Below are 13,264 nucleotides of genomic sequence, written 5' to 3' on the forward strand. Positions count from 1 at the left end.
ACCATGGCAACTTTCACATTATACTGACTTGCTTCCAGTATTTACCAATCATGTATGAACTAAGTTATGTTACTAAAGCATGCTCTGTAGCAGAACAGACTGTACTTACAAGACTATCACTATATATGAGAGGACAGGGCAGCAAAACAGGTGAACTGATAATCATCTAAGATACAGCTATATCCTAAAACTCTAATCTAGAAAACAAAAACACACACCATAAAAAAAGAAAACTCACTGAAGCTATCTGTGACTGTTGGTTTTTAGTAGAAATTATATTATTGTCAGAATTAACAGAAACTATATCTAGAAATTTGGTGCAAATAAAAGTTCTTGTTTTGAATTGTAGATAGAGGAAATCAACAGAGAGGAAAAGAGTAGTGTAAATGTAACTCTACCTAAATTTCAATGAAATTCTTTCTTCCTAGTCCACAATAAATTCAATACTCTGAAATATACAATCAAAACCATTTCTCTTTGGCATCTACTTGAAGTTCAGAAGTACCATCATATTCATTATCTTATTAATATTCTTAAAACAATCTGATGTGGTGTGTAATACAGCCTGACTTTTCTTTTTTTAAGTGTCCTCACCTGAGGACACTTTTTCATTGTTTTTTTTAGAGCGGAAGGAAAAGACAGATGCATCAATGTGAGAGAGAAACATCGATCAGTTGCCTCCCATGCACACCCAGACTGGGGATTGTATGTGCCTGGACTGGAGATTGAACCCACACCCAGGCATGTGCTCTGACCAGGAATCAAACCCACAACCTTTGGGTTACGGGTCCATGCCACAACCAAATAAGCCACACCAGCAAGGGCCAGCCTGACAACATTTTGACAGTTAGGGAAACAAAGAAACTAAGACTTGGGAGAGAACTTAGTAAATTATATGTTACCAACAAATTATTTTAAAGTGAGAAAGAAGGTAGAAAAAAAAAGGGAGAAAACAGGAAGGAAAGGAAAAAAGGAGGAAGGAAAAGAGGGAGGAGGAATTCACTCAAGTTGAAGGTGCTAGTAAAATATCAGCTGAGAGAGCATAGTATTAAAATCCACTCCCACTTCTTAAACCAAACCTGTTTACTTATCTTCCTGTGCTACCCTAGGTGCACTTGTGAAGAAATATGCCCCTCCATAATCTAGAAAAGGGATGGGCACACAAGTGCCCACAGGCCAAATCTAGCCCTATACCTGTTTTTGAAAATAAAGTTTTATTGGAACCCAGCCACATGCACACATTTACATATTGTCTGTAGCTGCTTACATGCTCAACAGCAGAGCTGAGCAGTGATAGAGACCATCTGGCCTGCAAGCCTAAAATTTTACTATCTTGCCCTTTAGAGAAGGCGTCTGGGGGCCTCTACTTGGAGTGCATTTTTCTCTAAGTTCTGCTTCTGTCTCTAGAGAAAGGAGGCAGGACAAGAACAATACACTGAGAGCAGTCATGGGTCCCTTACTTCATGAAAGAAGAAAGGGGAGTTCCCTGCAGAGTAAGTTTTTAGACCATCTCACTACTTTCTTTGTGAGTAAGTCTCGAATGCAAATTTTGGCTCAAATTGAGCCATGATAAGTCTGGAATAAAGAGTACCCTACTTTTATGGCACTTTCTTCCAGGTACACATACCTCCTTGTATAAAAGTATGCCCACTCCTATTTGGTTAGACACAAGCTATTCCCTTTAAGATAAGATGAGGGTTCTCTGTGAATTCTTTATGGTCTTTCAAGAAACAGACAACTGTTTTGCTTTAAAACCAGATTTCACAAGAGTGAGTTAAAGCAGTCTTTATTTCTAAAAGCTGCTTATTAAGTGTGACTTTATGGGATCCAAAAAATTCCCTCAACTAAACGGTCTCAAATTTTGAAGCATCATGTAATCTGTGGTTTAGAGGAAAATCTTTATGAGGTCAGCCTTTGAATTTATCCTCATATATCAGGGTCAGGGGACTTTTCAATATTTTGTTATCTTATGCTTGCTGAGAAACAACTATATTCAACACACAGCACCCTAAAAAACTTGCTGCATTTTAAATAAAGAAAATATTTGGGGAAAATGATCAGTTTCCTTCCTAGTAAATATGTAGAAGTAAATGAACTTTTAAACAGTCCCAAATAATTAGGGGCAATGCAACAATTCAGCCAAAAAAAAAATCTGGGAACACAAGTTAACCTCATTCTCTTCTTCTGGGTACACAGATGCAAAGCCCTCCCGTTCCTAAGGAAAGGTGAAAGGAATGAGAAATTTCAAACTGCAAGTTTATTAAAATTCCATCTCTAATGACAAAGTCATATGCATTTGTAACTCAACATCGTTACCTACTCTCCCCAAGCAGATGAAAGAAGGATAGCACCACTTGGAATGGGTTTTCCCCAGCAACATTTCCTTTCGGCTTTCAAAGAGAACATCAGTTGGGAGAACATGGTCAAGTGTATCAATTAAAACTTTCTTAAAAAGGCTTCTCTATGATTACTTTAGCCAGTATGTCACCACGTTAGTTGTTTCTTAATGATTACACGGGATCATTTCAGATTTTTAAGTTTCCATCCCATCCCATTTTCACAACTCATTTTGTCTAATACCCATGGAGCAAATTTCCTATTCATTCACATCTTCATTAAAACCAATCATCTGGTCTCTATTTGGCCATTCTACTGAAGCGTTCTCTCTAGTCTCAATATCCCTGTGCCCTGGCCAAATCAAATGCCTTTTCTTGAGCGCAGCCTTGTTCATTCGATGGCATGCGAGCACTCCCTTCTCCATGGACATTTTAAAGCCTCTGGCTTACTCAACTCTGGGCTCCTGCAGCCCTCCCACCTACACAGTCCTCTTCCATTAGGTCTTCCAAGTTCAGGCCTCAGCTTTCCCACAGCTGGATGGTACACTTCTTCTTTCGAAAGGCTCACTTTAATTCCATGATCCCCTTCTCCTCCACCTTGATCTCTTAGCTCCTCCCTAGTCCCAGATGCCAATAATCAAAACTAGATATTCTGTCAACAGCCTCAAATAAACACGTAGGGTCTTGGGCAAGTAAGTTGAACTTCTTTGGACTTCGCTTTGTTCTTAGGTCAATTAAGTAAATTCTCCGGGAAAAGAGGAAAGAGGAGGGGCTTCAGAGCTGGGAGGGAGAGCAAGAGCAAAGTGGCAGCACCGGGAATTCCCACAGCACTGGCAGGACAGGGAGGAGAGATGCCTGTTTCAGACCAACAGCACAGGCTGGGAAACAACACATAAAACAGCACTGCCTGGACAGGCAGGCTGTGGAAGTGATTGTTTGTTTCAAGAGGAACCATTATTTGTTTTAAGAGGAGATTAAAGTAGTCTACTCTGGAAGTAATATTACAGAGAGATTGGGCGTGGGAGGGAATGAGACCACGGAAATAAAATAGGAAGTTAATCCAGGGAAAAAGAAGTTAAGACTACCTGCTTAATGGAATCTGAAATCATTCTTCAAGCATTCAAGGTTTTTCCAACTCCTCTTTCCAGCTTTATCTCTCATTATTCTCTTACAAAAAAAAACTTCTCTTCCAGCCTAGATTATTATCTCCTCCTTAATTTCAGTTTGCCCACAGAGTCCCACTACTAATGACTTGAGTGAAATATATTTTAAAAAGTGTTCTCTAATCTTTTCTATGGTCTACACTTCATATTCCACCAGACCACACTTCCAATCATTGTCGAGATTAGTATCTAATATTATTTACTGACTACCACAATATGCAGGAAAACCTGTACAAGGATTCTGTCTTCTCTCTAGACTGTTAGAAATACTTTTAACTCTTTGAACAACATCAAATTAGGAAGGTAGACATTTTTCTTACATTAGATGAAAGGTACATGACCATGGTTGAAATATGGAACTGAGGGCGGTCACAACCAAAATCCGCATCTACGATGACCCCAGGCCGCTGTCCTAAGGCTTCCTGTTCATAACCTGCTCCCTGGTCCACTTAGTTTGTTTCCCATGAACCACAGCCTAGTCACACGCCTTCCACTTTTTCTCCTCAAAGCATCTGCAGATCCCTTCCCAAGCCACACCTCGCCTGCAACACATTTTCAAGAATGCCAAATACACTGGCCTAACTCCATCCTCGATCTGCAGGACAGGCCAACTATGACAGTGCCTGAGAACAACTGCTAATATAAATAATGAAAATAAAGTGCCCGTTGGCAAAGCATAGTTCGCATGTAATCTGACTTAAAGACAACGCATATTAGGCAATTTCTAACAGAGCCTTTCATCCCGAAGAGGCTATTAACTAAAGGTGTTTTTTTCCAAAGTGTAATTTATACTCATTTTATCCTATAAAAAAGTCATTGCAAAATTACTTTTAGGGCTACTATTTTAGCTTTTAGGTAACAAAGGAACTTAATGAATTTTCATGCAGTTAATACTTCAATAGAGTTCATCATCCAGATGAAAGCTGGTAAACCAACCATACAAATGTTCAGAGTTAAATAATTACTTAAAGGTTCATTTATATTCTCACATTGACAATTATATATTTTTACCTTGAGAAGGTATGTGGGAATATTACTGAAATCCACCGGCAACTTCAAAAGGAAACGAGCTGAAAATTCACCAGTCTGTACAAAGAAAGGCACAATAATAAGATCATAATCAGAAATAGATTGTGATGTGACAATTACAGCCAAGACCACAAATTCAGCCTGCTCAAACTGCACGCATCTTCAGTTTGGGCAAAGCAACATGGAACGAGAAAAGAAGGATGAAAGAGTAGGGGAGAGTAAAAAAAAATATTAAATTATTAACTACTAAAAAGTACGAATTAGAATTTTTTAAATCTGTATTATAAATACAATAAAATCAAATGCAGCAGTATTACCTTTTGTTTTTTAAGTAGAAAAAGAATACCTTATTGTATGATTTTTTAGACATTTCAAACAACAGAGACAGACTTGCCTCTTTTGACTTTTGTTTGTACTGAAGCATCCAGATCAGTTTACTAATACAGGACGGGCAAAAGTAGGTTAATAATAATAATAAATAATAGCACGATAACTGGTACATAAATAATAGTACAAGAATAAACTGTTCCGCATGCTCACAACTGTAACCTACTTTTGCCCACCCCTGTATTTAGAGCCCACGCGATCACGACATGTATCAAGGCCTTTACCGTCTGTCTGAGAGTGCACACGAGGTCAGACTTCTACCCAGATAAAGCAGGGCATCAGCGGATACCCCAAATAAGATGTAATTCCCTGACAATCTGTTAACATTATCATCAACTCATATTTTTCAGCAATTCTATCTATAAACCAGTATTCATACTGAAAATGTACAAAGGCTCAGCAATTTAAAACATTTAACTAAGTCCTGGGCTGGGTGGTGTGGCTCAGTTCCTTGGAGAGTTGTCCTGTACACAGAAAGGTAGCAGGTTCGATTCCAGGTCAGCGCACAGACCTAAGTTGCAGATTTGGTCCCTGGTCAGGGTGCGTATGGGAGGCAACTGATCAATGTTTCTCTTTCACACCAATGTTTCTCTCTCTCTCTCTCTCACGAACATACACACACAAAGACACACACACATTCTCTCTCTCCCCCTCTCCCCCTCTCTCTGGAATCAATAAATATATCCTCAGGTAAGAATTAATACAATTCAAATTTAAAAAGTAAAGCATTTAAGCTATATATAACACCTTCTATTTTTTAGAAGAGAAAACTCATGTAAAAGAAAAAAGTTTCTCAACTTTTATGATAGGAAAGGCTAAGGAATCCCATTTTTAAAAAATTTTGTCATAATCTAGAGGAGGAGTTTTACAATTGGGCCATGCAGATACCTAGAGGTTCCAAGGGAAGACTTGCAAAGGCAACAGAAATGGGTGTTGAGCTCATGGGATCCTGGGTCTTTCTAGCCTCTCTTACTGCAAGTCTGCAGCTCAGCGTGGCACTTTGGCATGCTGGGTTTCACTGTGACAGGCTGTTCGGACGAAGAACTCCAGGGATCACCTAGAACTACTCTAAAGAGCGGATCTCTATCCTTTTCATAGTGTGACTAGTACAGAGCTCCCAATACCACCACTCCCTTCTCCCCTTATAAAAACAAGTAGCTAAACTCCCCAAAGCATATCTTTCAACACACAGTATGCATTTACAGGTTGTTTGATGGATGAGTGGATGAACACACATAAGCGTGCGAGTGCGCGCGCGCACACACACACACACACATCTTACAGCTGATTCCACAACATGCACCATTCTTTTCCACAAACACCCTGGCAACTGGCTTCAAGGTCCTGGCCTTATTTTTAAAACTCTGACCTAAAACCTTGAAAATGCAAACAGAAATATAAACCTTGAGTTCAGAGATCACAATGATAACCACCATTTGCACAGTTGTTTGCTGTTTGCTTTACTGCTTACATCTTTTAACTTAAATCAACCTCTGGCCAAGGACAGAGCACTTTTTCATCACCACAGGCCTAACCCTGGGACAGAGAAGACAGACTGAGGGAACTGAATGAACAGAACCAAAGCGCAGCAAGCCAGACAGAGCCACAGCAGGCACCCCGCCACCAGGAATGCTCGTGGTGAGAAACAGGGCTCCCTCTTAGAGCCCAGCAGCTGGACTCAGCGTGCAACAATAGTACACGCGGGCTCCTCAAAACCAACACCTGAGAGAGTAGTTAGGAACCGCTCAAGGACACACAGACAACTCCGCATGGCGGGTGGGTGGGAGGAGAAGGTCTTTGAAGATCCTAATAAAATTCTCACCTTCTGTTATAGTCCAAGATGACTGAAAGGGTGTGCTCCTAGAACTGCGGAACTAACATACCCTGTCAGGTGTGATTCCGTGGACCTCAAAGAGTCTGTTTTTAAGTATACACAAGAGTCTCACTTTAAAAGAAGTATAGGGGCAACATAAAAAGTAGGGAATTAAATGGGAGCTTATAAGAGGGGCATCTAGCCCAGTGGGAGTCTGGTGGGGGATGTTGGAAGAAGAACAGAAAAGTCTTCCTTATCTGACCAAAATACACAAACAAGCAGAATAGAACAGACCCACAGATACAGAGAGCAGAACAACAGCTGTCGGGGGCGGGGGGGGGGGGGGGTTGAAGGACTGGGTGAAAAGGGTGAAGAGATTGGACAAAACAAACACAAAAACAGAAAGAACCTCGCAGACAGACAACAGTATGGCGATGACCAGAGGGGAAGGCGGGTGGGAGCAGGTGGAAAAGCGTACAGTGGGGGACAAGCGGTGACCAAGGGAGCACTGACTTGGGGTGCCGAGCACACGGTGCGGTATGCGGATGATGTGTTACACAACTGTGCACTTGAAGCCTACAGAGTTTTACTAACCAAAGTCACCCCAATAAAGTCAGTAAAAATTAAAAAACAAAAAGTCTTCCTTTAGTTCTGCATATAGTGCTATAGAGAAAGGAATACACGTAAAAGAAAGAATACACGTCCCAACAACTGTCGCCTTCTCTTTCCCCTTTACCCGCTCACTCCCAACAGCAAGCACGCGTCATTAAAAACAGTCTTTCCTGACTTCATATTCCTCTTCAGGTCCCACCTCACTTCTCTGCCATACTCGACGGAATGACCTGCTCTAAGGAATTCGGCTGTACTCGAGGTCTACGCTTCCTCTTTCATCATTCTCTGTTGAACCCTCTCCAGTCAGCTTTTCCTCGCCACCGCGCTGCCGGAACAGCTCGTCAGTGACTTCCCACTGCCAAACCCAATGTCATTTCCCAGTCCTCGCTCATTACGTCTTCTTTCAGCAGCATTTCCACACAGCTAACCCTCCTTCCCTGGAACATTCTTCACTCGGTTTCCAGGGCCCCCCCTCTTGGCTCCACTCCACTTCCCCGGCTCTCCCTCTGTTTTCCCCAACCTCTGGACACCAGAGTGTGCCAGGGCTTCACCCCAAGGCCTCACTCCTTTATCTGCGTTTCCTCCTAGATCTCATCCAGGCTCACGACTTTATACACCATGTACATGCTAATGATTCCTAAATATTGTATCTCCATCCCAGACCTCCTAATGATGCAAGTTTCACTTTTCCAACTACCTGGACTAAAACCCAACTTGCTCATCCTGGGATATTTATCCATTTCAGTAAATGGCAATTCCGTTCGTTCAGTCTCTCGGGCCAAAAGCCTCAGAATCATCCTTGACTCCTGGAATCTTTCTCTCATCCCACATTCAAAGTGGCAGCAAATCCTGTTGACTCTGCCTTCCGTTCATATCCTCAGACTCACCTTCAATTTACGTCACTTCTCACCGCCTCCACAAGCGCCTGATCTGAGGTGCAATTGATGCTACCCATGGTAACTGCAACCACCCCTCACTGCCTCGGCCCTTGTTCACCTGCAGTGCAGTCCCCATCACCACAGGCAAAAGGGTACTCTCAACACATTAGTCAAATTATGACCCTCCTTTGCTCAAAACTCTTAAATGGTAGAGGGTGTCCAACCCATGGCCCACAGGGCTGCACGTGGCCCAGGATGCCTGTGAACATGGCCCAACACAAAATTGTAAATTTACTTAAATGTGTTTTTTGCTCATCAGCTATTTAATGTGTGGCCCAAGACAATTCATCTTCTTCCAGTGTGGCCCACAGATGCCAAAAGGCTGGACACCCGTCTTAGCTCCTTTGTAGAGTAATCTGACAATGTAACACTTGAGGGAATGAGTGAAAGAGCAAGGAAGCAACCCATGGGAAGTGTGGTGGGAAAACGTCCCAGGCAAAAAGAGCTGCAAGTGTAAAAAGGGCCGATGATGTAGGAACATGCCTGAGGTTCACCAAAGAGCGAGGTCAGTGTCACTGGAGCAAACAAGCACCGACACTGATCGGGGGTCACCCAGAACGCTCTCCCCACAGCGCGAGCTATTCCCAAGCCCCTGCAGGGTGTGCACCAGTCACCCATAAATCAGTGAGCACTACAATACCTACTACTTCTATGCTGAAAATTTGTTAAGTCATTCCTGTGGAGGTTGAGAAAGGTTTTTGTTTTTTTTTAAAGATTTTATTTATTTATTTTTAGAGAGGGAAGAGAGGGAGATAGAGAGAGAGAGAGAGAAACATGCGGTTGCTGGGGGTTATGGCCTGCAACCCAGGCATGTACCCTGGCTGGGAATCAAACCTGCGACACTTTGGTTCGCAGCCCGCACTCAATCCACTGAGCTACGCCAGCCAAGGCAGAGACAGGTTTTTTAAAAAGTACCAAAGGATAAGAAGAGGTTGGTTGGTGAGACAATAATAAGTCAAAATCAATTCATTTCTTTTTCATTTTCAAATTACAGAGGCAAACAACCTCTAAATCAATAGTCATTTCTAACTAACAGTCTAAAATGTCAAAAAACTTTGAGTTTCTTAGACACAATGATTCTTATATTTTGAAATAATAAAAGGAGTGAAATATGGGATTTAAAAGTTAAAAGAATTAGCCCTAACCATATGGCTCAGTTGAATGGAGAGGTATTCTGTACACCTAAAGGTTGCAGGTTCGATGCCCGGTTAGGGTGCACACTCGTGGCAACAGACCGATGTCTGTCTGTCTGTCTCTCTCTCTCTCTCTCTCTCCTTCTCTCTCTCTCTTTCTCTCCCCTCCCACCCCCTTCCTCTCTTTCTAAATATTCAATGGAAACATGTCCTCAGGTCAGGATTTAAAAAAAAAATTGAAAGAACTCTTGTACATATAAGGTAATCAGAAAAATAATTGCATATTTAGCACTTGGACTCATCTGAACTGCTAGTTATTTTAGTTCATGCACTGATTTTTAGCTCTTTTGCCCTTTTTTAGTTTGTACAATATATTTTTATTCTACCAGCTATTTTAGACCAACATTCTTTTATAAATACTCAGATGATCCTACTTTATCCATTCTCAAAATGCTGATCCTAGAACTAGTATAAATTTATGTTTATTGGCAATAGACTCATTTATACTATACCACCAAATTTATAATAAATGAAACTTAACACTGAAAAAATTTTATCTAATAGAAACCATAAAAAGTGCTTTATGATCTCCAACTTTCAAGCTTACTATACATTCTTTATTTTGCCATTGAGAGACTAGAGAAAATTTAGCACTTGTTTCTAATAGTACTAGAAACATTAGCAACTAGACGAGAGTTCAGTCTGTAGTTCTCCCTCTGCTTTTCCTTGTGACCTGTAAGCTAGTCTTCCTCTGTAGAACTGAGTAAAGGGTGATTTAAAACATATCTTACTGTAAAATACGAGCTATAAACATGACATTAGGAGCAAAACCTAAGTAGAGAAATCCTGAGTTCTAGAGCCTCAGACAATGACTTTTCCTGTGTTTTTATGTTTGAAGTGCCAACATTATTCAAGCAATTTATGGTTGCTCTGTTGTAACATCGAAGATTGCTTCCATAGCAATCGTTCCTGCAAACTGAAAATGAGACATTTAGATGCAGCCAAGCGAACAGAAACATTTGATTTTTTTTCTGTCAATACTTGGTCACATCTTTTCTTGGACAGACGTTGAAAATTATCTGACCTATGACTGTCAAAATGTCAGCCATTCTGCCAACTGCCTTCATGGTAATTTCCCTAGGATCAGTGACAAATACATACTTCCTTCCTTGTTCAAGTTACGGTACATGGGCAAGTAACTTAAACTAACAAGGCTCAGTCTGGGCAATTTATTAAACCTATGCTTTCCGTTTGGTAACCACCGCCGTGCCACAGTCTGTCCTCCTTTTGGAAAGTACGAGGTAGGCATCTTATCCAGAATGGATTCCAAACCCAGGCTGCTCTGTGAAGGGAAATTTTATTTTCTTTCTTAGAGCCTATTCCCTGTCAACAAACAAGCTTTCACCTGAAATCAACTCTTACCACACAGATAGCTAAAAGCTAAGAAATTCTCAAGAGCGACTACAATTCTAGCTGGGTGAGAACCTAGTAGGAACAACTCTTCAAATGGACCCTGACAACTAATAGTCAAAGCCTGGAGGTTGTTCCTTGGCGAATGCATAATTATCTACTACATGTAAAAAGGAAAGCCAAAGTTAGGCTAATTAGAACATCGCATACCTTACAAAAAGGTTTTCTAAGATACACTCTTTAATTATCCCCAAAACCCTGTTCATTGGATCTAATTCATTTATACCTATTTTAGAAATGAGAAAACCAACGCTTAGAATAGTCAAGAAACTTGTCTTCAGGGATTGAGAGGGTCATAGAGAGCCAGAGCTCAAGCTATGGCTCAAGATGTACTCATCCATTCATTACTATGGGTTTCAGGCCCTACATCAGCACTGCAAATATAAGGAGGGAAATGGAAGTGATACAGTCATCATGAAGAAAGGGAAAAAGACTAAGAGTTAAGAATACTCTACCCAGGAAGGTTATCATTCAGAATTGAATATCCCAGATAGCAAAAGCCAAAGAAGGCCATCACCACTATACTGGCATTACCAGAAATGTTAAAGAAAATTCTTTAAGTGGAAAAGAAAAGGCCAAAACTAGGAATAAAAAACTATATGAAAGAAAAAAAAAATCTCACTAGTAAAGGTAAACATATATAAAAGTAGTAAACCAACCACTTATAAAGCTAGTACGAAATCAATTATACTGGCTATACATACAGACGTATCAACAATTACTTTAAATGTAAATGAACTGAGTGCTCCATTCCAAAGACAGAGGGTTTGTGAATGGATTAAAAAAAGCACAGGACCCTTACACAGGCTGCCCACACGAGACTCACTTCAGACTGAAAGACACGCCGACGGAAAGTAAAGACACAGAAAAGATATTTCATGAAAATGGAAATTTGAAAAAAGCTGAGATAACAATACTTAGAGACAAAGTAGACTTTAAAACAAACGCTATAACAAGAGACAAAGAAGGATCCAGAAATTCCACCTCTGGGTGCTTACCCAGAGAAAATAAAACACTAATTCAAACAATGCATACACCTCTATATTCACTGCAGCACTATTTAGAGGAGCCATGATATGGAAGCAGCCAAGGTGTCTGCTGATAGATGAACGGACAGAGAGAAAGTGTTGGGTATGTGTGCACACATGTGTGCATGTGCACACGTGCAGTGGCACATTACTCAGCTGTGAAAATAAAATCTTGCCATTTGCAACAACAGGGATGGACTTAGAGGGTATAAGTAAAATAAGTCAGAGAAATATAAATACTGTATCATTTCACTTATACCTGGAATCTAAAAAACTAAACAAATAAACATACAAAGAACAAACAGACTCATAGCAGAGCACTGACAGTTGCCAGAGAGTTGGGCAGGGGGATTTGGGAGGAAGATTTGTGGGGTGCCGGGGAATGGGCAAACCTGATGAGATGTCACTCCTGAGATGAGGGTAGAAAGGCTGTGACTTCTGTCTTGCTCACACACTCACGCTCTCCCGACTATCTCCTGACTGACTATCTGATAAGGCCAGCTGCCATCTTGTCAGCTGCCCTGGGGAAAGGCCCTGTGAAGAGGCAAGGGACCCAGGGCAGCCTGCAGCCGGCACGGAACTGACACCCTCAGTTCAACACACCACAATGAACTGTGTGGTGCCACAACCACATGAATGCGCTTAGAACAGATTCATCTCCAGTTGAGTCTTGGGGTGACTGCAGCCCTGGCCAGTGCCTGGAGTGCAGCCTGGGAGAGACCCTGACGCAGAGTCTACCTACACAGATTAGTGACAAACAAAAAGTATGATAATAAATGTTGTTTTAAACCACTAATTTCTGGAATAATTATTTTATGCAGCAACATATAACAAGTTAATCATATGGTATGTTAAAAAGAGGTACCAAACATGCACAGTGGGGTAGAGGTGGGGGCACGCCAGTTACAGTTTTAAAAAGGGGTGTTACAAAGACCTGCAAGTGAACGTGTACAGCAGTATTATTCATAACAGTCACAGTGGAGGCCCAAATGCCCACTGATTGGTGAATGGATAAACAAAGAGTGGTACGTCTATCCAATGGAGCATTAGCCACAAAAGGGAATGAAGTGCCGGGACAGGCTACAACATGGGTGAGCCTCAAACACACTACGCTGAGTGAGAGAAGCCAGTCATGGAAGGCCACACGTCGTATGGCTGCACTACATGCAGTGCTCAGGAAGAAAAATCTACGCAGCAGAAAGCAGTGTAGTAGTTACCCGGGTCTGGAGATGGCGACAGGGTTAACTGCAAATGGCAGGCAGGACCTTACTGAGCGATGAAATCATCCCCGAACTGGACTGCAGTGGTAGCTGTTCAACTCAGTGAATGTATTAAAAATCATTGCATTGCACACT

General features: G+C 41.4%; 1 protein-coding gene across 2 annotated transcripts in view; it reads right to left on the reverse strand.

Moving 5' to 3' along the window:
• Positions 1-13,264, reverse strand: part of BABAM2 (BRISC and BRCA1 A complex member 2) — a 338,154-nt gene that overhangs the window by 219,454 nt on the left and 105,436 nt on the right. The window contains exon 6 of one of the 2 annotated variants that reach the window (XM_045844467.1): positions 4,511-4,585. The exons of the other annotated variant lie outside the window; for it this stretch is intronic. Coding sequence (XP_045700423.1) covers positions 4,511-4,585 — 75 coding nt within the window. The remainder of the gene's footprint in view (positions 1-4,510; positions 4,586-13,264) is intronic. 2 annotated transcript variants of the gene reach the window in all.

This window comes from Phyllostomus hastatus, unplaced genomic scaffold, assembly GCF_019186645.2.
Source record: "Phyllostomus hastatus isolate PE091 unplaced genomic scaffold, TTU_PhHast_1.1 phas_contig_402, whole genome shotgun sequence".
In the NCBI taxonomy this organism is placed as follows: domain Eukaryota; kingdom Metazoa; phylum Chordata; class Mammalia; order Chiroptera; family Phyllostomidae; genus Phyllostomus; species Phyllostomus hastatus.